Source organism: Orbicella franksi, chromosome 14 (genome assembly GCF_964199315.1).
Source record: "Orbicella franksi chromosome 14, jaOrbFran1.1, whole genome shotgun sequence".
NCBI classification, from domain to species: domain Eukaryota; kingdom Metazoa; phylum Cnidaria; class Anthozoa; order Scleractinia; family Merulinidae; genus Orbicella; species Orbicella franksi.
Window position 1 is genome coordinate 18,507,129 of NC_138158.1, and position 23,952 is coordinate 18,531,080.

A 23,952-nucleotide genomic window follows, 5' to 3' on the forward strand; every position below is an offset into this window, starting at 1 on the left:
ATTGAGTTTTCTTCTGAATAGCTCTTAGTTTCATTGCCGTGCGGTATGCAGCATACTTGATGTTACTCAAACTCTCTACAATAGATGAATAAAAATCACATTTATTATTATTGCTAATCTGGAAACACTAACTAAACAGTAATTTGGGTGTAATAGGATCTCAAATAGATCTTACTAGTGAATGCAGGCGTAATATAGTCTTTTAATTTGTCTAAGAGGTCAATTCAGTAAGAGCAATCTTGATACATGGTTATTGTAGATATACATGTACTGTCGGTCTCTTGGTCAGTAGCAACGTTACCGAATACTAAGTCAGTTCTAAGACAACTACGATACTTGACCGTATTTTACAACTGGCCATAGACTACATGTACATGTAAGGGTGACTTTGTGAATTTGCATCAAATGATTCTTATAACAGTTTTCAACTGATGGAGTGTTGTAAAACCAAAACCAATTGAAAGTAATCACTCTAGAAAATTACAAAGGACACAGATACAGTACACGTAATCCAAAGAACCACTCAAAACTCACAATAAATTAATACATAAGCACGGGAAAATGGGCTGTACTGATCAGTTTGGTTACTACAGTCTACTGATTGGATGAAAAAGTAGTGCAAGATTTTTAAGCTAATTGTATAGTGAAGAAATGCAAAACCAATTACTTTTCGATGCTGATTAGAAGTGAAAACACTCTGTGGTGACAATATTAAGTAATAAGAGGTAGAAACTGTCATGGGCCATGTAGTGCTTTTTTGGCTGTTTGTAATTAATGCATTTTGTTAAAAGATTCTTATTATGAGTAATCCAAAGACTTGTTTACCTATTTCCTCCATCAAACTGACCATCTCTGGATGATCCCATTGAGTTCTCTCTGTTTCGTGACTTTTAAAGTAAAAAGAAAAAAGTTTAGGTTTGAAAAAGTCTACTCCAGTATAGTACCAAGAGATTAGATTTCTGTCAGAGTATAAGAACATCACACAGTGACCTGGGCAGTCGGGCTATAACCTACATATTAGAGGATAATTATATACCTGTCAATCCAAAATGAACTCTATATTCAATTATTATATGGCTAGCTATAACTGCACGCAGATGCAAGATGGCGCTATACACGTACATGACGTATCTTGCACACCTGGATTTACCCACTGTGTCCCACAAGAAAAACGTGTTCTTTTTCCATATGATTTAAATCCTTTATTGACCAAGCTTGTTTTGTCAAGATAGCTGGATATTGGCCTTGCTCTTTTTTCTCCATACATGTATATCCAGCCAACTTGACCTCATGCTTGGTCAATAACCCACTACTATTACTGTACATGTATAATTTACTATGTTCATGTAGTTCAATCTATCAAATATCCATACCCAGAACTCTAAGAAATGTTTATTGGAAATTTCCAGAGAAGGAGAAGAAGGAGAAATAAAGGGTTCTGGGATCAAAAACAAAAGTTCTTAAAAGAACATAATAGTATGATCAGGTTAGACTGGGATTGCCAGACCAGAGGAGTGGGGAAGATGTTTCAAACCAAAATACTTCAGTCTGTGAGAGAGGATGTGATATTGGCTATTTTCTGTAACAACATGACCGAAATTGACAGAATCTATGAAATGAAGACTTTCAAGTTGAAATTGATCCAGCAAAACTAATGGGTGTTTGGAAAACCCGAATAGTGAATAGCGAATAGTCGCATATAGCGAATAGCGAATAGTCCCAAATAGTGCGAATAGTCTTGAATAGTGCGAATACACTGTAGTAGCAAAAGTGGTGAATAGTGATGAAGAGTCGTCAATAGTCACTGCTTTAGATCTAATATCCTGCGTTAATTAATTATCCAAATAAGCAACAGAATTTCAGTGAGTTTATTACCTTTTCTTCTCCAGACTCAGGCTAGGGCTGTCCATCGCCGACATCAAGAATACAGAAAACACAAGGATAACCTAATAAAGACGTATTTACGCTTTTGCAGCACTTGGTTAAAACAGAGGAAATTATGTTTAGAAACACCCTTTGTCCTGATAAGAGTTTGCGCTTTTTAGTGGGAAAATCCCATCCTACGTTGCTGCAAAGTTGATTGCGAGATCCTGGGTACCCTATTTGCTATGATTTACCACGATTTGCCACGATTTGCCACTATTCACCACTATTCAAGGCTATTCGCACTATTTGCTATTCAGGACTTTTCGCTGTTCACTATTTGTGACTATTCGCTATTCACTATTTGGGTTTACCAGAAACCCAGAACTAACACTTGTTCTGAGCTGGTTTACAAGAAATCGACGGGCCCCCTAATTTGTTGACAGCTGGTATTTACTCCATATCCTTGGCGGAACTTATTAATAAACTTGGCGGAACTTGGCGGAACTTATTAATCTTCGTCAACCGATAAGGTGTCTTCGTTCAAATAATGATCACCTGTGACTGTACATACCGGTGTTTAGGACAAAGACCTACGGGGGATGCGCTTTTCCATCTTGTGCGCCAGCACTGTGGAATAGCCTCCCACTTGATGTGAGAAGTGCCCCATCAGTGGATACGTTTAAAACTAAGCTTAAAATGTTTTTGTTTAATAATGATCTTTAGTATTTCTATAATGAATTTTAGTATCTTATGATGAATTTTAGTATTTAATGAATTTTAGTATTTTATTATCCATTGTAATTTAATATATTTTCCTTATATTGGTTTCGTTATCATTTTTCTCATTTTTATTCTGTAAGAGCATTGAGATTTTTTAATATAATGCGCTAGAAATAAATTATTATTATTATTATACTTTTATCTTGTAATATATTTGACTGAAAAGCCCCAAGGGGACATGAAATAAAAGTATGTAATTGTATGGTGTGACAAAAATTTAAGGTGACCTGTCCCATTTCTTCAAATTCTCATATAGCTGTGCGATGAATTTAATCAACAATGCACTTTGCATCCAATTCCAAAGTCTCATTTTTAACACCAGCTTCTCAGCTTTGAAGAAGGGAAATTTGAAACAAATGACTTGTTTGTCAAGAGGTATCTACAAGTAAGTTTGAATTGTAGCCTTGGCTGTAAAATCACAGAGTAGTTTTAGGCAAATTATTATTGTATTTAATACACAATTTAAACCCAGGACTAAGGTAATGTTATACTCGTGATCCTAATAAGTAAGCTTATACAGAAAATAACTATCATCACTTACCATTTCTAAGTGATGATATCATGCACAGTACATGTATAAATAATTAAGCTTACCTAGCACTGGGAGCGAGATACAATCATGAAGAACAAGAAGATAAGAAGAAGATACTTCATTTATGTGTCAGTGGAGGATCTGATACTTTGATTATGTGTCAGTTGTCAGTTGAGATACGTTATTTATGTGTCAGTTGAGGATCTAGCTTCCAATGGCTTTTTTTTCTGCCATCTTGTGTCATTATTAAAACACAGGGGAAGTGTTATCAGAATGTCACGTTTTCACAGTTGCACTCGTAAACAAAGTACACGGAAAATAAGTTTAAGTTATGCATTTATCAGTTGCTTCCTGTGCAGGCCATTATAAAACTTCCCATCACTACTTAGCATGAACGTTTTGAAATCAAGAATATGTGATATATTTTGGGGAACAAAATGCGACAAGTCACACAACTGCATGGATGCAGATATTAAGGGTGGTGTAATAAAGAAATTCATGAAGTAAGTTACTCGATCCACTAGTAAGCTTATTTCGTTGAAATGTAAAGGATGTGAAATAGCTCGTATACCACACATACTTGATGTAATATGGGATTCCGTTGGTCGTTTCAGAGCGTTCCCAACCGTCAGGCAACTTTCCTATCACTAAAAAAGAAAGGCTTAGTGTAAATCGAAAGAATCTATCAGTTATTTACAAATGAGGCTTATTAGCAGCAAAGGACGCCAAAAATTTTGCCAGCTTGGGGGTGATTAAACGAGCGACGTTCAAGCGACTGATCTTACGGAATTTCATTGAATTCGAACAGAAACTTACTCGTAATCCCAGGCATTATGTTTTCTCTTTCAAAGCCACACGGGAAAAGTGGTGAAGGTAACTCTACATTTGTTTACAAAGCTCTACATTTCGCTTGTTTGCCAAAACACTCATCGACTTGGAATCCAAGCAGCGTTGTTTATCCGCCCGCGTTTTTCCCTCCATCTTCAGCGGTATTGCAAGAATTCCCGGCATACCATTCGCGCACCGCAAATTAAAGATGGCGGTCAGTCCGTATGTGAGTCGTGCAGAGTTGTGGCTTGCAAATGCAAGTTTTCGACCGTCTTTCCGACTTCCAGATGAATTTCACCCGAGCATCTTTTTAAAATGGTTTCCGGGCAGTATGGCAAAAGGTGAGTTATTCATCGTACTCTGTTTTCTGCAGAATCTCGACATATCACATATGCTCAACTTTATGTCTCTGCTTGGTTCTTGAAAGGATTCCGCAAGATGCAACTGCGGATACGAAAATGCGACTGTGTGATAGAAGTTCACGATGCAAGAATATCTTTTTTATGAGTTAGAATTTTATTTCAGCTCAGGCTGTTAAATCCACACCCCTCCTCCCCTTTGAACTTTACCACTCAGAAATTTAGGCAAATTTTTACCCCACCCCCAAAGAAAAGAAGATCAACGTGCCGGCACACACTCACTTTCCCCTTCAGAATTTATAAAAAAATTAAAGGCACCGACACTGTTGCCCCCTCGGAAATGGTAATTTTAAGACTCCCCGTCCCGTTCGGATTTTCTAGACCCCTACTAGGGGGGTCTGGGTAAAAAAAAATGGAATGGCCCAATTTGGTTGAAAAAAATTATTTATTAGTCGTGGTAAGGTGTTATAACTTGTTAAGACAAGAAACAGTGATTTTTGTAGATTTTTTTAATGTTCCTTAACATGGCTTAAATTCCCTTCACTGGAAGAAATCCTAAGTTTCAAAATAATCTATCAAGCAGACCACATGTCCTGGTGCTTAACAAGATGGATCTCATAGGGATAGCAAAGCAACGGGTTTGTGTTAGAAAAACATTTTATTTTAACCATGCCTGATCCACCCATTACATTCTATATTATTTTATCAAAAATATTATTTTAGCCCCTTGAATTTCTTGCACTTGTGTTCAAATTAGAATCTAGCATGGATACAGCATGTTGTTCAGGAAGAAATGTTTTTTTTTTTTTGGTCTAGGTCAGGGAGAAACAATCTTGTCTGGCCAGGGAAATCCTCATTACCTTATCAAAGTCAGGGAATTTATTTAAAGGCTGCTGCAAATTTTTAAGGGTGATCATTGTACAAAGAAAGTTGTGTTGAATAGCCGGTAGGGCTACTAGATTTTCCTGTCAGGCTGGTGGATTCTGTCCCTCACTTGCTCAAGGGCAAGTGAGGTTTGCCGTGAAACTTTTCCAGGAAATTAAAATGAAAGAATTAGAATGATGTACTGTAAGGAATGATTCTTTCTTTCTTTCTTTCTTTTTTTTTTTGAATGAGGGGGGAGGGGAGGGGTAGTTAGTTGTGAGGATGACTTTTAAAGGTCAGCTCAGTCACGGTATTTCGAGGGCTTTTTGCCTAGTAAATACAAAATTACCTTTAAATCGAAGGAAACCTGAAAATAACAGCTTACTAAGATAGAAAAACATGAAAAAGAAAAATCATAAATCATAAAGGATCGAGGATGGTTAACGATGGAGAAGTTTAATGTGGATTACAAACGATAAACTTTTGAAAATTTAGGTTAAACTTTTCAAGATGTACCAACGGTGACATAGCTCGTTTAAGCTAGTACCGTACATTATACATAGCTATAGCTTGCCTGAAGGGTAAGTCCACTTTTCCTTTTATTTTTTAGCACATTACGTTATCTCCTCTTCCCTGACCCTCTCTGGGTTTGTTATAATGTAACTGACATCAAGTATCCATTTCCTATGATCCGTGCTTGTCTGCTTATAATAGACCCTTTGCATCACCCGGTCACATGGTACAAAATGAGCCCTACTGGGATGCAAGTTACACAGTGGGACATCAAAAACAAAGAAACAAGCACCAGTCCAGCTCGACTTTCCTTTGTTTTGAAAGTCCTGCTGTGTAAATTGCATCCCAGCATGGCTAATTCAGTACCTTGTGACCACACCGTGCAAGGGGCCTATTTTTAATTGTATTTGAATTACAGGAGATCCTAAGACATTTAGAGGATGAAGGAACAAGAACCTTGTTCACTGATAGTAAATCACAGTATCATCATAGCATAAAAAAGGCAAGTTTGTGAAATGGTCAGTTCCATTTAGTTAAAGATGATGCCTTCCTGGTTTAAGTACAAGTTTATTAAACTTGATTTGGTCACAGTAGGAAAATTTTCCTTTCATTTCAGTTGTGTACTTGGTTGCGTAGTTGATTGGGTCAGTATCAACCCTAGCACATGTGTGACACTTAAACCATGCCTTGCATGGTGCATGTAACATGTGCGCAGAATGTGCGTGCACTAACAGAAGTAGGCACCGTCCTTAATATGTTTGTGGGGGTGGGGTGTAGTGAGGGGGGGGGGGGGGAGGGCTAGTGAGAGTGAGAATGTACCTGCAAGGAATCATGATGGTTGTATTCATAATCTTGGACTGGATTTTTGGTTTAGTGAATAGTCAACTACCATGATTCCCTGCAGGTGCATCTCATAGAGGGGATTGACCATTGAAGAATGCTTCAAAGGTTGGCTTTGGCCTGGGGCACTTGACATTTTTATTTATACAGTCAAGACATGTACCATGTACATGTACATGTACCTGTACTGTAGCTTGCTGGTGCGAAGAGCACTAGAAAAGAGGAAATGTGAAAGAACTCAGTACTGTCATGTAGTCTGCATCAGGCCCATTTTGTAACATAAAGTGACTTGATGATGTATTTCCACTCCCCCCATAGGCCCTGAATGGGACGCTAGTCCAGGGCAGGGTTACCCTCAACGTTACATTTGCTGGTATAGACGTGGTAGTGCAATGACCATGGTTGGGGGAAAACGTGGACTGCTTGATCCAGATGTATTCCAGCATGCTAAACATTCGGCCCGGCGGGAAGGGGGGGGGGGAGTACTCCCTTATATGGGCGATATAGGTGTGTGTGGCCCCAACGGGTAGGGTTTTTCAGTTGTTTTGGTCAGAAATAGGGTATCGATTTTGGCCATTTTGGTCTTAACTAGGGTATGGTTTTAGCACTCTAGTCTTGATCATGAATCGTGTATGTTTCTTAGAAGAAGTTACTTTTTCATCATTATCAAGAAGACCATTAACAAAAGCCCTTCATAACCTACATTTAGGGCAACTGTGCCAGCTACAAAGGTCATAAATAGGGACTAAGGGTTCTGGGAGGTGGGCTGCACACCCCCACCCAACTTTTTGGGGAATTCCCCCCCCCCCCCCCGACCATTTGGTCACCATGCCTCCTTGTGTACATGCATATACATGTATAAATTCCAAACTTTCATTTCAGGTCATTCCTGCTGCATTAGAAGCTATAAAGGATGCAGAATATGAGGGAACTTATATTAGACCAGTTAGTATTCAACTTTTTTTTTTTAATTTAACTCTATTTTACAAAAACTACACATTAATTTTTGTATGTCTTAACAGTAGACTCTGAGGTGATTCAAAGAGTAAAAGTGTCCAAGTACAAAATTTGTTGTCCTAATGCTACTACTCTTAGAAATACATGAACATACTTGTAAACATTCTCCTTGTGTCCAGCTAACAATAAATATATATTTTTTAAAATTAGTGGTTGAGAAATTGTTTGACATGAACTGTGGTCAAAGTTCTGTTAACTACATATAAGGTTATTAGTAGAGACTGATCAGGGTGAATTGTGTACAATATGAGCATGTACATGTACCAACATGAATTTATTACGAAAAGATACAAAAAAAAAGACGATTAGAAGCTCTGTAATTTCCAATATACTGTACATCAAAACATACATCAACGTTATGGGTTACAAGTGTTTGAATGGATACCTTACAGACAGTGAAACTGTGTGCCACATGTATAATATTATTATGCTTTGGGGAAATGCCTTGTGGTACTAAAAAACTAAAAAACTAAGATTTGAAAAAAAATGTAAACAAATTAAACAACCACAAGAAAAAACTGGAACTGGCAGATAAAATGAAATGCTTTAAATATAGAATATATTACTTGCAAAAATTTTCAGACAATGAAAATACCATAGAATTCTGAAAGCAACGGTCCCTGCTACTTTCAGATTTAGCAGGCAAAACAGCCAAAAGGGAATGCTACTTTTGGGTAGCCATGACTGGTGTAGCCATTACAGTGTATCATTTGACTCTGCTGCTAAAGAAAAACAGCTCATAAATCATAGTTCAAGAAAAATTCAGTTAAGCTTCAAATAAAATAACAAATAACTCTTCATGATGCTCGGTCATGTGGTCAGGCTGTTCCATCTGCATTGCTCTTGAGATCAGAGTTTTTCTGTAAGTGACTTCGTCAAAGGTCCGCTAGTAACTTTCGGGTGGGTTGTAGCATACTTTCGGAGGGACCATTACATGTACTTTGGAGGTTCAATAGGAAGGTAAAAAATTAATGTTATTTTCGGGGAGCCATTACTAAGGGTTCAAAATTTTTACAGTACAGTATAAGACATTTAAGCAGCTCCAAAGCTCTTAGTTTCCTTTATGGAGTGAACTCTTTACATGGCACTCCCTGAGATATGTAAGAATTTGTGATATTTTCTTGTTGGTGTATCCGTAAAACTCTGAGGGTACGGTGAAACTATGATTTGCACAGATGTTGTTCCTGTATAATTTGCATCTCTCAGCTAAAGTGTTCAAAATTTATGTCCAGAATTAAACGTCCAAAATAAAACGCCCGAAAATTTTAATGTCTGAATTTTTTTGCAAGTAATGTACATGTACACGTATATAGCTGTAGTTAGGAGATGACATTGTTGCAAAAGTTGATTCCATCTACAAAATACATGTATGAGGCAGTGACAAATGTCTAACATTTATAAACTTTTTCAATAATGCAATCATAGCCACATACAGTGTAGTACGTTTATGATCATATTCAAATTATTTATTATATGATTGTTTTCTTTTTACTAAATGCTGTTTGGCACTTAGTTGTTTGTTTTTTTGTTTTGTTTTGTTTTTTTCATCATTATCTTACAGGAACCAGATAAGCCCTACAATATTTTGATCTGTGGTTTACCAAATACTGGAAAATCTTCTTTAATCAATGCACTACGAAGGAAATATATGAGAAAAGGTGTGTGTGGCACGTTATACTGACCAACCTTTGTTGTCAATTGACTTAATGTTGATTTGTCTCCTGACCTCCGATCACTTGAATTTAAACATTGTTAATTAACCTTTAGATCAGTCATGACGTAATATTTTTGGTAAAATATGTTGTTAGGCATAGCAACAAGAGTTGGAGCAGTGCCAGGAATTACTAGATCTGTTCAAGAGAAAATTAAGGTACCGTACTAGTTTGATTTTAACTTTGTTATTACCATCTGATTAAAACAAAAAAATATTACTTTTCTCTGAAATAAAAGTTGTGTATGTGTGTATCCAGTTGCAAGTATTTTATATCACTCCTGGGAAAAACAAACCTGGTGGGATTGATAATTCAACATTTGGTCTTACTTCATAATTTTTATTTTATACGTAAATTTTTTTTTTCTGGGACGGATACAGTGACAATTGCTGCAACTTATCTTGTGCAGAGACACTACATATAGTTGTAAAACATGCATTTCAAGATAAAGGCTCACCTGAGAGAGTGACACTGTGGTAATATTATGTTATAAAATAATTGGAAGTAAATTATACTATAATAATATGGCACAGTAGTCTTGAGGTAAATTTGCTATATGAACCATTTCCATGGAAACAGCCATAAGCCATGTAATTTTTTTGTTTGAAAGGTCTGAGTGCCACACAACTACACTTTCTTCAACGGGTACATGTTAGCTTGCTTGAGGAATATTGGTCCTTGGTTGTGTTTATATACAGACCTCGTTGCATTTGGCATTTACTGCCACATTCTTTGCCCAATATTCCCTAACACAGACCTCGCGCTTGGTTAGTAAGAGGTTAATGTTTTTTTCAGGTTTGTGATGAGCCAGTGACGTACATGTATGATACTCCAGGTAAGTTTGTAAACTTCAATAATTATGTAATGCTAGTGTTTATCAAATAAAATGTCGACCAGTGTACCTTTTTTTACTAAATGTGACTTAAATTCATCAGTCAGAATTAAATTTAAAGGCAAAATTGTTTAAAGAACAGGGATTAAAGTACATGGCAAATAATTTATTCTTATTTCCTATCGAAGGACATTACTGGTCAGAATAACAAAAACACATTTAAAAATAGGTATAAATTATAGTATTTTTTTTTTCTCTCTCTCTCTCTCTTTTTACTGATCTCACGTGACTGATCCAAAGGTTAAAATTGAATTGAATTGAATTAGCATACAGCTGTAGTTGTTAAAGTAAAACAAAGAAGGCTCTGTTTAATTGTAGAACTTCTCGTAAGTAACTTATTGTAGTTTTTTAATACTTTCATTGGTTTTCAGGGGTTGTATCTCCTTATGTACCAACTCCAGAAGTAGGAATGAAACTGGCTTTAATAGGTAAGTTGATATGCATAGCTGCAAGGAGTGTTGCTCATATAATTATTATTGGATGTGATAGATTCTAGGAAAATCTGCAGTTTGAGGTCAGCCAAAAACCACTTGGCACCAAACTGCCATGGCTGAGCTCAGTGAGGTAAAACTTACATGGGCTGGGGCTCTACACTGTCGCACAAAATACATGTAGGGGTAAAGGAGAGGGATTGTTGTTGCCAAGGTTATACCCCACAGAGGACCAAGAGGAATACATCTTTAGAAGTACATGTACATGTAAGAAAGTAGTTCTTGGTCACATTTTGGGGTAGTTGCACTCATCTGTGTTCTTGAGTAGCACACCGTTAGCTTTTATTTGCTTTTCAGTGTCACCCTTGTTAAATTAAGTCTATACTACTACTTGTACTATTACTTATTGTAGTGTTGTTTTTCGCTGCGTAATGGTAGGAGAGGGTTTGTGAGCGCCTGTGTTACCTGATGAGTGTGATAATTGGTAGTATCTCATTAAACAGCAGAAAACACTGCTAATTGCTCCAAGCTAATTGCTATGGAAACTGGGTAGAGTAAAGTGCAAGTGCTCATTGAAAGAAAATCACCATTACAACAGTTTTGGATGCAAAGCTACAATTAGTTCTTTTAGGATAAATTTACATTACAGTCCCAGAGGAGTTGCGTAGCTGAGGGTAACAATTTTCTTGTCCAGTAAAAGTTTTGGACCTTAGGGTCAAGTATAAAGAGTTAGTGCAAATGGACAAGTCAGGGTGCATGTTCATTTTGTGAACCAAAAGGATGGATCAAGATGATTTATAATTTACATGTACACAGATCTATGTCACATTTCATCACACCACAGGTTGTTTTAAAGACCATATTGTTGGTGAAGACCTGATCGCTGATTATCTTCTGTATATTTTGAACAAGACAAAAAATTTTGAGTGAGTTTCAAGAGCAGATTTGCATGTTGTTGTCATTTGACTACAACTACCTGAATTTGTTTCATTTTTTCTTTATTATTTAAATTTTGAATTCCCAGTGAGGTTTAAATAACAATTGCCCTGATTAGCTCAAGAAACAGAAAAAGTGAAGGATTCTGGTAGTTGTAGTCGGATGACGCCATCATGCAAATCGCCTATTCCAATATCCTCTCAAGATATTAATGTTTATTGGTCTGTGCATGATTTTTGGCTTTCAGAAAACTGAAAGTGATAAAACAGTGTAAAATATTAAATTTACCTCCTTTGTGGCCCTGCAGCACCAAAACACTGGAATACACTTTCTCAACAAGTTAATAGGCTAATAATAGATTTTTATTTTATTTATTTATCTTTTATTTTATCTTTTATCACTTTTAAACATATTGCAAGCGCATTTGAAAACAATAAAATACTGTTGAATTTGCACCATATTAAGTGCTTATTATTATTAACTCTAACTCGCTTGTTTAACTTTCCATTAATTTTAATTATTAACTAGATGTTTCAGCTTCTCTCCACCCTCTCCTCCCTCCTGTCCCCTCCAAACATTTGAACATGTCTGCCATGTCAGCTGTCCTGGATGTACAGTACATGTACATGTGTTCATGAAAGCTGACCACATGGTTCTTATAGTCCTTGTTATATCAACCGTGTTTAAGTGTGGCATTTCAAAAATAAGAAGCAGGGATGGCACAGTGATGACAGCACTTGCCTCCAATCAATGTGGCCAGGGTTTAATTCCAACCCAGTGCCATAACTGGGTTGAGTTTGTTGTTGGTTCTCGCCTTGCTCCGAGGGTTTTCTCCGGGTTGTCCGGGTTCTCTGGTTTTCCTCCCTCCACAAAAACCAACCCTCCAAATTCCAATTCGACCAGGATAGAGGACCTGCATGAAAACCATCCAAGGCTGATGTGGCTTCCTCTCTAAATTTTGTATTTTTTTTTCTTTTTAAGAGCCTGTAGAAAACTCTGTAGATCAATCCTCAAAACTACTGAATGATACATAGTGTGGAAAGTAGATGCTCTGGAAGATTTTGGGCTCAATAATGTTATTATTTCCACTATGATTTCAGATATGTGGACATGTTTGGCCTCGCAAACCCTAGTGATAATATCAACTTTGTCATGAGACAGCTAGCAAATGAACTCAATGCTACAATCTCAGGTACATGTAGTGCTTTCGTTCTTGCCAGGCTTAAGTCATCTCAAGAAATTCTCCCAAGCTTAATTGTAAAGGATACTTTTAATCATACATTACTGAACGTAGTAAACACTGCCAGGAGAAGACTGATGATATACTTAACAGTTTTGGGGGTTCAGGGGTTGTCAATAACATACCAAACCCATGGAAAGTCTTTTGAAATTCTGAGGTGGTGGGGAGAGCGTGTTTCAAAAGCCAAAGTTTTGGTTTAAGAAGTACATGAACATGTACAGTATGATACTGAATGGTATTTTAAGAGAAGGAAGCTTCAGAGGTACAGATTTAGGTGGCTGTCTGGAGATTATAGGTAGTTTTGTGCATGGAAATCAATTTGGATCCATTTATAAATACCATAATTTATAGTCATAAAATTTTGAGCACACTTTCTTTCTGGAACAAAACAATACAGATCAAACTGATAGGCTAAGAAAAAGTCAGCATCTCTCATCACATACTTCATTCTAGTCAAACCTTACATTTAGCTCTATAAAGACTAGTTGCTTGAACATGAACTCTGTATTTTATGAAAATCTACCATTCAAACAACTTTTGAGCATGAATGTTCTCTAAATGGAATTAAAGAGTGGATTTTTGATATTTTGCTGATTATCTGTGGTGAGTGTTAGAGGATCAGTGTTACATGTACATCAAGACAATAATCTCCTAACTGATGGTTTTCTTTATTCTTGTCATGGGTCTCTTGATAATGTACAAATATTGTAAGGATAAGTTATACATGTATGTTGATCACTATTATTAGGAAATATAAAGTTTTTCTCTTGTTTTTTTTCTTTTTTTTTTTCATAAAAGGTGGAACACCAGATTACCACAGAGCCTATGTTCATTTCATTACAAGATTCAGAAAAGGAATGCTTGGCCGTGTGTTGCTGGATCGTGATCAACTAAAAGAGAAACAACATTTTTTGCCTGCAAGTGGTCATTCAAGACAAGACTACTTGTAGGCAAAAAGGACAACTGCTGTGCATAATTTGCCTCATGGAAGTATCCATGTACATGACATTTGTAATACTACATATGTAGTATATTGTGTGGTGTTGCATCTGATAGTCTCCCAGAGTTGCATTCCTTTGGGTTATCAAGATCAGGATCAATGATCCAAGATCTCTCAAATGATGTTGCTCAAAGGAACCAATGAATCTTTATTCAGAGTTGATTCATTGGTTATTTGGTTAGAGGGGAAGTAGCACTACATTATAACCCAAGCGATGGCTGCATGGGAGTTTGGTTTCTGGTAGGTTTGTATGGACACTTCAATTGGCAGTGATGTTTTATCACCCTCTTCCTCTTTAAATTCCTGAGCTTCTAACAGAGCATAAGCCAGGAACCGTCGCTTTCCAGCAGGTCCTGTTTTGCGCAACTTTCTTTGCGGCAGCCCAAGTTGTTCCCTGTTCTTTTAGTTCCGCCTTACAAGCTGGCCTCCATGACTGGCTTGGTCTCCCCCTGCCCCCTTCGTTTTCACTGCGGACTCCGCTCCAATGCTGCTTTCACTATACATCACCCTCTTTGTTTAACCGTAAGTAATTCTTGTCAAAATGAACATAAATGTGTAAAAAAGAAAATTGAAAAAATTATATATTTGTAGAAATTTATTTATTAAATAGGATTTTCATGAAATGTGTATTCTTAATTCTGTTGTTGTAATTAAAACACACTTAGTGTACTAATAAAGCATACATGAAGTAAACACTGGAAACAAATCACTGGAGAGAAACAAATAAGGGACAGCCACCAACTATTTGGCAAAGGAGCTGACATATGTGAGGGGATTTTTTAGGTAAAAAAAAAAAAAATTCAGTTTCCCCCAAAGAATATTACCCCTTGCCAAAAAGCCCAGGACTTTGCTTTTGTTTACGTTTTTGACTGGATTGGAAGGAAATGCATGCTAAAAGCTGTACTTCTGTAACTTGATAGAAACAGAAGCACAAACTGTTTACAAAATGGTGTGAGCAAAGATTTCTGTTTTGATATTCAAAATATACATCTACAATCATTATGATTTCCCTTTCTTCTTCTGTTTGTTAAGAGAAATACATGCGCAGTGACAATATTAATTCTCTATGATGCTATCAAGTTGAAGAAACATTTCTGAAAGCTAATGAGGACTTGAACAACCTGTGAAAACTTCATCTTCACTCAAGGTTACCCTTAGAGCACGAAATGTTCACCTTCACATCAGCAACCCCACCCCCTCCAACCTTCTCCTTCCTTTTGAGCACATCTTTGCCAACATTAGATTGATTAAATGATTATTACAACAGAACACTACCATATTCTTGCCCCTTGCCAAAGAACACAACAAAACCCCACCCTCTCTCCACAGCAGAGGTCCTGCCATTTGTTAATAGAAATCTGCTGTGCATGGTGACTGTAGACACAACAGCCAAGCCACGTCATTTTAAACCAGCATTCTCATTCCTCAGTAGATTTTGCTTTTTTAAAAAAAGAAATATGTGGTGACATTATTTTTTCTATGATGCTATCATAGAGCCCTTCAGGCTGCTGGAGCTCTGCTAATATAACCATTGTCAAGTGCTGACCATAAACAGGATAATATCACTTTGGTTAGACTGAACATCACTCCGGTTAGCCTGAATGCTCCCGTTAGCCTGCTTATTCAATGAAGGAAATGGAAACACGATTCAGTGTAAGTTTGCATTTTACCCTCAGTCTGCATTTTACCCCTGGTCTAAAGTCTGCAATCACAGTCTGCAATTTACTCTTACGTCGTCTTTATCTGCCACCATAAGATTGATTTATTGATTATTACAACTTCATACTACCAGATTCTTGTCCCTTGCCAAAGAACACAACAAAACACCAACCCTCTCTCCACTGGAGAGGTCCCGCCATTGGCCTATGGAAATCTGCTGTGCATGGTGACTGTAGGCACAATAGCTGAGCTAAAACAAAACCCTGGTATGAAGTCTCTACACAGGAAATAATCCAGTGTACCATTAACTTAATGCGTATCATTAACTTGTGGGAGGTGCAGTGGCCTTGTGGGTGGTGTGCTTGACTCCGGAGCGAGCAGTTCAGGTTCAAGCCCTGGCCCTGGCTGGGGACTTGTGTTCTTGGGCATTACACTTCACTCTCACAGTGCCTCTCTCCACCCAGGTGTATAAATGGGTACCAGCAAATTTTATGCTGGGGGGTAACCCTGCGATGGCTAGCATCCCATCCAGGGGGGAGTAGAATATTCCTAGTCACTTCATGGTATGGAAACCAGGACAAGCTCTGGCCTGATAGGCCACTTGGCTCAAAAGCAGGCTTTACTTTACCTACCTGCAGCACATAAAGCAGTGAAAATAGCTTTTCTTCAAATCAATTTTATTATATTATCCCTTTGTGTTTAAATATAAGGTAACTGTACACTTTCTCAAAATATAAGCCTGATACAATTCTTGAGTGGAATATGCAGAACAAGTGCATTCTGCAACATTTGAAATAAAAGCCTTGTTCCCCGACCAGAAAAATCAATGTAATAATTTATATTTTCCATTATGTCAGAACCTAAATATAGCAATTATAACTGACATTTCGAGTGCTTGTTTACCCGCTCTTCAGAAATTGCAAAAAGATATGCAAATCTTGAAACCACACAAAAAATCTTTTAACAAACTCTTACAATGTACATACCGACAACTTCATGTCTTGTACTACCTTTAAATAAAATGTTTCACTTAGAAATGCTAAGTTAATCCAAACTAGATTCTCGTTAAAATATGTGCTAATCTACATGAAACTAAAATTCTAATTTAATACTCGTTTACAAAGCTCAATGGAATGTATCCCTAAGGCTTTTCAACACAAAGTTAGGAATATTTAATTAATGTGTTTAGTGAACAACGACGCCAACTTTTTCCTTCACAACTGCTCGTGTCTTTCGATTTCCGATTTGATGGTTCACAAAAAGTGGAAATGGTGTTAAACGTTTATCGTTCCCCGGCAATTTCGTCTTCTTGGCTCGCCAAGGATTCATCTTCGCCGGAAGTGTCGCTAGTAGTACTAGCGCTGTTGCGGTCGCTACTGATTTCACTCAAGTTTTCTTCATCTTCTTCCTCCGGTATTTCTGACAATGCCCTCTTCGATTGTCGAGCCAGGTTTAGCAGTTGAACTCGCTGAGCAAACGAAAAAACGATTCGTGTAATGAGATGATCGACGTGCTCCTCGAACTCTTGGAAACTTTTCTGGTTCTTCTTTGCCATTAGCTTGTTCATCCATTTTCCTCGGGTAGAACTTTCTTTCACATGGCTTTCGATCTTGAACAAGGTTTCTTTTAGATCGCTGTAGAATTCGGCTTGGCGAATGAATTTGACATCTGCTCCGTTCAGAACTTTGGTAATCTGCTTGACAATAGGCACAAATCGAAGGACATAAGCTTTGTTGTGTTTAGCGCTAGAGATCGCCCAGTAAATGTTATCCACGATGGCAAAGATGGACCCGGGCCTCGCGAAGTAGCTGTCACTGTTGTTAGCGGCCATAGCGAGGTAACTGGCCCCTTGGTTCTTCATCTGTAGCCTAAACTTTCCTTTTGAGCTTCAAAAACGAGATTAGACAGTGTAGTTCCTAATTTCTTCCCCGCTACCAAATGGCAAAACGAAGAGAGTTCAAGCCAAACACAAGGGTTAACTTCCCTCGTCGAAAATTACTTGAAAGAATTCTCGCAGCACCAGAATACCTTTGAATCCACTACTGCCATCCAGGTCGTCCTCGCAATCACCATCAAAAAATTCGCTCATTTAGGAAGATAGGATCGCTTTTGGTTGTTTAAATTGCACTGTAAAAGACAGTCTTCTTTAGTTCTTCCAAGTCGCTTCTCTAGGGCAAACACTGAAACGAACAAGCGCCGGTTTATGAATAGTCCGTGAAAACTTGATTATCCTGTTAGGAGAAATTTGCATACTTAGTCGGGTGGGGTGGAAGGGGAGAAAATGTCCAAGAAATATTACACGAATTTGGCTCATAACCACAAAAGCTTCATATCATTCCATTAAAATATCGTTTATTAACCCTCATAATGTACAATTTTATAGGTTTTTTACAAACGTATCGCTGAAATAAATTCCATATATTTTTTGTGCCCTAACTCCTCCCGGAGCGTCTTTGTACAGTGTTCATTAGCATATCTGGTATCTGCGTTACTATTGGCGGAACTGGCTATGCGTGCGGATCTTCTCGTTCTTGTGGGGATAATTTCGCGCCTAGTTACGAAATATTTATTTTTAGCTTATTGCACAACTGTTGTTTGGGGTGGTGAAACTTCGGTTGAAAAATAAAAACATCTCACGCTTTGCTTTGACACATTTATCCGTACACGACGCTAAATTCTAAGGCAAATGCGAAGTTCTAATCAGGTAATAAATGAGGTAGACTACAAATACTTTCTACGAGTTTTCTACTTTATTTTTCTTCAACATTGTATTCGCAGAAGCAAATTTCGTGAAAACATCGAAAACTTTGTCACGAGTTTTCTTTTATCGACAACTGAGGAAGTGTTGTCACTAACTCAACGAGTTTTTCACGTGAATTTTTCCTTATTCAAAGTAGACCCATGTTTATAAGAATAGAGAAAATCATGTGACTAGTTGAATATAAGCCAGTGACGTGCGTAAGGGATAATCCCAACATATTTTGAGATCCCGAAAATCTTTTTTATCAGTATTTTGCAAAATCAAATCACTGTTGACCAGGGTTTGTCAAATCTAAAAAAACTAATACAAGATCTTGATAAAGATCCACAAAGAACTAGTGCCAGCATTCAACTTTAATTTAAACTTTTCATTTTATGGTTTAAATTATTTTTTTAGTTGCAAATAATTCATTATAGACATTGTATCATAGTTTTTGTTTATTTTATTATTTAAGGGAAGATGTAAAACTGATGTCAGAGGTTCTCATTTGTTTCTCGTCAATTGCCGTATCCAAAATGGCAGAGACCATGCCAAGACGGACTGGTATTACACTCGTTCGCTACGATCATTCGTGAGAGATACAATCAGCGCGGACCAGAAGAGGAAATTCATATCCCCGCGCGGTTACAAAATGACGGCTTCGAAGCGTCTGTGAGGAGGATTTAGATGAAGTTTTGAACGACGAGTAGATTTATACTAAAGCAATAAGATTATGGGCGATTGAAACCTTGGTATCTTTCTTGGCTGTACTCCATAAAACACACTAATCAACGTGAAACTCAGACAAATTTTAAATTTTAAATTAGCGTATAGCATGTCATAGTCTTATTTATAATATATATTTTTTAGAATTGTTTTATTTTTAAATACATTATTCTTATATTTTTACTGTAATCTCTTACATTTTAAAGCGCTTTAGAATATTTTATAATTCTAGCGCTATATAAATCTAATATCGTTATTATTATTAATGTTATTATTATTATTATTATTATTATTAAATTCAGGGTATTTTGTAGCTAGAAAGTGAACCACGAGGACTAATTTTTTTCTGTTTTTATTTGGAGTTAAACGCTTTCTTTGTATATTCAGCTGGAGCTGGTTCTTGAAGCCATAGACGCATTTGAATACATTGCAGATCTAAATAATTGCGAGATTCTTATATTAGCGGTCAGGTAGAAATAAATTCATTTTTTACTAGGCGCTGTCCTAGCTTGGCGTTGCCGTCCTCATTGTTTAAGCTTTGTATTGCGTAGTAAGCTAGTGCAGTCTTACATGTGCGTTTTTTGTCCCAAGCAGGAGTATCCGAGATGAAAAAAAGATATGTTGTCTGATGATTAGGTAAAGACTAAGTCTCCATACGAGCCAAATTGGCCCTGCAGGCCCGAGCTTATCTCGGTTTCTGTAGCATGAAGGGGCTAGCCCCGCAGGGGTGTAGCTCCCTTTAAGCCAGAAACCCCGGACTTACAAACTTTTCTCTGTATATTTATTTTTTTCATGGAATATTTCTTTTTTTATTTCATGGAACTAGTTTTAAATATCATGGAAGCCGAGAGAGGCGATCCGTTGGTTTGGAAGGAAGTGTATGAGCGGGGGAAACAGATTTCAGCTGAGTTTGACATCAGGCCATGCATGCCAAGAACACCCGGAAGGTAGCAACACAGGGTGAATGTCCCAACCACAAACCCAGAGTCCTACTGGCAAAGAGCTCTTACTGATCATCATAAACAAGAAGTGAGCGACAAGATCTTATCACAGGGGATCGCTTCCTAGCCCTGTATCTTCTCCCAACAAAACCGCAGGGATTAAGCAACGATGTCCAAGCTAAGACGTATGCGGCGTACACATGCGATCTGACCGACAAGAAAGCGTACGAGAACGAGACGGTTGCGGTGGAAAACAAAGTGGCTGCATTCAACTGGAGAACGACCAGCAACTCTGGCTGACACTCTCGACTGCATAAATCCAACTCTTTATCGAAACGTTAACACCATCTTCACGATCCTTAATTCTCACGATGCCTGCGTCAACTACAACTCCTAAGCGCAGTTTTAGCCTGATGCGCAGAGTTTAGACTTATCTACGGGCAACCATAAGGACAGAGCGACTCTCGGCCCTTGCTCTAATGCACGCGTTCAAGGACACACCCATTGACGGGGAGGCCGTGGCTCGTGAGTTTTGCGGCAAGAAGACAAGGATGCTAAACTTTGGATTCCCATAAAACTTGACTTGAGATACTTAGCTCAGCATTCAGTCTAGTAGTACTGGGTTGTACAGTACAATCCTTTAAAACTTTAAATCAGACCTCGTTTCACGGTTGCTAAATATTCATGACACGAGGATATTTTATAACAAAGTGCTTTATCTTATATATAAGCCACCTCAAGCTGTAATAAAGTATGAATTGAACAAATTATAGGCCTACTTGACTTTCCCCCACCTTCCCCGGCCGCGCCTACAGGCGAGGTATGGAACGGGCTTACAAGCTAGAAATGGCTAGCCACGCCCCTGATAGGAGTATTTCTACTCCCCCCCCCCCCCCACACACCCCCCATCCCACCTGTACAGGATGCAAGTCTATCGCCGGGTTACCCCCGGCATTCAGTTCGAACATAATGCATATCTTACAGAGCTGGTTCCTGTCAAAAAATCAGGAAAAGAAATCAGACTCGGCCAGCAATTAATCCCTGCAGAAAACCCATTTTCACGCTTAGGGTTAGGCTACCAAGTCAAGAGAAATTCCCCTTAGGGCCTGTTTACAAGGAGGGAGGGCTACCCTAGCAAGCGGGTTAATCCTAGCTCGAGGGCAATAGATAGCTCGGGTTTACAAGCAAAATTTCACAGGCAGGGTAACCCTACAACCGGCCCCGGGACGACTTAATGCGCGGTTACACTAAAAGGGTATGGAAACAAGTAGAAATTTAACCAGGGTAGGCGGTTAAACCTACTTGGAGTGTTTACGAGGGAAAAATTTAACCCACCTACCCAGGTAACCCTGGCTGCCTTGTAAATTCGACGAAGAAAAGAAAACAGGAAATGTGTGAGTGCTAGGATAACCCGCTTGCTAGGGGAACCCTCTCTCCTCGTAAACAGGCCCTTAGAAACGGACTTTCTCACAGAATAGGTTTGTCTGAACTAAAGACTTTGTTATACTGATTATGAATTGCAACTCCTGTGTCGTTTCATGCAGTCATCTTATCGCACACTTCCTTGACCGTCTGCAACACAGACGAAAGTTAAACAGTTATTATTCATTCACTCATACATGTGTGTACAGCATACATTAAGAAAACAAACATGTACCAGGTAAACTGTCTAAGTGTGACTTACATCGAGGATGGAAACTGAAACACGAGGGAAAAAAATGAAACGTGCCTATTGTGTAGCAGTGACAGATGTTATTATACGCCAAAATAGGACTGTGCCACATGCCTCAGAATAGGTGATAGGGCTGGATAGGCTAAAGGGAATTACAAATTTCAGTATAACTGCTGCGGGCTGCAGATATTAAATATTTACTCGCTTAGTTTCTTTAATTCGATGCATGGTCTGTAGATATATAAAAAAGACTCCGTGGCCAGTCGAAATCGAAACCGTATCCTATGGTTCGAAAGTCTGATAACTCGCGCGTCACTTTTATTTTGAAGGAGACGCTGTTTTAACTGCCAGAGGCTAGAAATTTGAATTTCATTCTGATTTGAATTTGTCATCGAACGGTACGTACGTACAGTAAGTTTAACTTAAGTTTTGAACTAAAGAACTAACGAAAACTGTTTTCTATTTAAGATAAACTATACCATGACATGAACCTAGAAATTAGTAACATTTTATAAAAAGTGCAATTGACCACTAAGAAGTATAAACCAGTCAAATTAACTGGTTAATATGTATTGAGATGTTGGGCATGGTAAACTATACCTTGCCATATACATTACATAAAACTGAAGAAAAATATCTTTCCTGGAAGAAAAAAGAAAAATTGATTCCGAAAAGATGGGTGGGCGCTGGACGGAAAATTTATGGTTGACTCTCAGCTCTGACAGAAGTAACAAATTAAAAATGAGGTATTTGGGTTTCTTTGGTAGTAGAAAGCTATCTATGTTATAGTTCAGTATCTTGGTGTTAAAGCATGGAATAGAATATATGAACAAGGCTGTGATGATTCTTCTGTTATCTTGCAGACAAATTCCCTTTTGTGTTCTGACGAGCTTAGCTTTTACAGGTTTTTGCTGTCATATTTTTCCTCACACTGCGAAACAGAAATAGTGGTGAGTACATGTTTGACTTGATACAGGTTTCCTGTGACAGTATTCTAATAGACCTCGTTTTTGGTAAATATCCTCACCTATTAATCTAATGCTTATTCTACATACATACATACACACTTAAATGAACCTCCACAGTGCGGCTTTTCACTTTTACAATTAAGATTACATTGCAATTATTTCAAAAAGTAAAAAGAAGTAGTGAAGATTCCAAGAATTTTCTAGGCGCCTGTATTTCAAGGTGTTCTTAAAAATTGTCACAAATTTGCAAAGTTTTAAAATCGTTTGTAAAGATTTCCAGACATCAACACCTCTCCGGCCAGTAGTAATTTTAAATATAAGGCTTCTGTAAGATTTATAAGGCTAAATTTTGTCGATCTAGCGTTATATAATAGAATAGGTTCTACCAAAACAAATATATAAGTTGTGCTGCAATTGCTGGCAAAAGTAGTATAAAGTAAAGGATTCAGACTGCCCTCGTATAACTAATCCCAACTGGTCATTGTTATTTCCCATTTAGAAGATATTTAACGCCACCAGTAATTCATTGTCATTTCACAGGAAGATTCCTTTTGCTGATCCAGACTGAATTGGATTTCATTCTGATTTTGACTCCTCAAGTCACGGTAAGAACAGCAAACTTAAAAGATATAAAAGATATCGTCTGTTTGATGCCCTCGTGTACATGTCTACTGCGCATTAAAAATGTTTTTAACTTTTTTTTTTTTCTTTAAATCAAGGACTAATGTATCATTGTCTTTTTAGAGAAAGAGCCTTGTTGATGACGTAGGTGAAGTTAGATTTCGGTCTGATCCGCACATCTCAAGTGACGGTTAGAAGAGTACGTTTAAACCATGTTTTCATGACTATGTGTATTCGGTTTAAATTGATTTAGATTGCAGAAATATGGAGTTACATATATAAAGGAAACGTTGCAAAAATATACTTTAGAAGGGATCGACCGTAATCCTTGGCTACTTTCAGTTTCATGCTCGCTAATCTTCGTCTGTGGTTTTTCTTTCTTGTGTTCATTTTATTTGTGACTGTCAGTTTGTCACGTCTGTCTTAGCCTCTGACTGGCAGCTACATGTGTTTATCTTCGCGTGAGGTCTACAGTTTGTGCCTCTTAATGGTCTGCGATTTCCAAATTTTCGTCTTATTTTTCTCTGTGAATTGTGAGTTTTGCGTCTTTCTATGTCTATGATCAAGACTTTCAGTTTAGCGTGTTCCTTTAGATCTCGGGCTTTCAGTTTTCTTGAGCTTATCTTGATCGGTAAATTCCAGTTTTGCTTAGTCGTGTTTCTGTGTGGATTTTTAGACATGTTTGTCTATATTGGTCTGAAACTTTCATTTTTTGAAGTAGGGTTTGTCAGTAGTATCTCGCAATTGTGTAGCTCTGAAGTCAAAATTTCAAAATTGTTCTTCTATATCAGCGGAGTTTAATCACAGGCAAAACA

General features: G+C 37.7%; 3 protein-coding genes across 5 annotated transcripts in view; 1 reads left to right on the plus strand and 2 right to left on the minus strand.

Moving 5' to 3' along the window:
* LOC145468727 (dystrophin-like) overlaps positions 1–4,130 on the minus strand; it is a 29,233-nt gene extending 25,103 nt beyond the window's left edge. Inside the window, exons 1-4 of one of the 2 annotated variants that reach the window (XM_081452428.1) lie at positions 3,995–4,130; positions 3,759–3,825; positions 826–887; positions 1–75 (exon numbers count right to left, since the gene is read on the minus strand). In XM_081452428.1, coding sequence (XP_081308554.1) covers positions 1–75; positions 826–887; positions 3,759–3,825; positions 3,995–4,010 — 220 coding nt within the window. In that variant the 5' untranslated portion in view covers positions 4,011–4,130. The remainder of the gene's footprint in view (positions 76–825; positions 888–3,758; positions 3,826–3,994) is intronic. The other variant, XM_081452430.1, reaches the window with a different exon arrangement.
* A 62-nt stretch (positions 4,131–4,192) lies between these two features.
* On the plus strand, positions 4,193–14,424 carry LOC145468728 (mitochondrial ribosome-associated GTPase 1-like). 2 transcript variants are annotated; one of them, XM_081452432.1, is made up of 12 exons: positions 4,193–4,347; positions 4,434–4,497; positions 4,898–5,003; positions 6,161–6,244; positions 7,465–7,527; positions 9,161–9,257; positions 9,408–9,469; positions 10,107–10,146; positions 10,575–10,631; positions 11,479–11,560; positions 12,671–12,762; positions 13,609–14,424. In XM_081452432.1, the coding sequence occupies exons 1-12, from the start codon at positions 4,215–4,217 to the stop codon at positions 13,758–13,760; spliced, it is 1,032 nt and encodes a 343-aa protein (XP_081308558.1). In that variant the 5' UTR covers positions 4,193–4,214; the 3' UTR covers positions 13,761–14,424. The 2 variants fall into 2 exon arrangements, with proteins under 2 accessions (XP_081308558.1, XP_081308557.1); XM_081452431.1 differs by having other exon boundaries at positions 12,671–13,701.
* A 1,705-nt stretch (positions 14,425–16,129) lies between these two features.
* Positions 16,130–17,686, minus strand: LOC145468729 (uncharacterized). The gene has a single exon (XM_081452433.1). It carries the CDS (start codon positions 17,328–17,330, stop codon positions 16,752–16,754), a length of 579 nt encoding a protein of 192 aa, XP_081308559.1. The 5' UTR covers positions 17,331–17,686; the 3' UTR covers positions 16,130–16,751.
* Between the last annotated feature and the right edge of the window lie 6,266 nt (positions 17,687–23,952).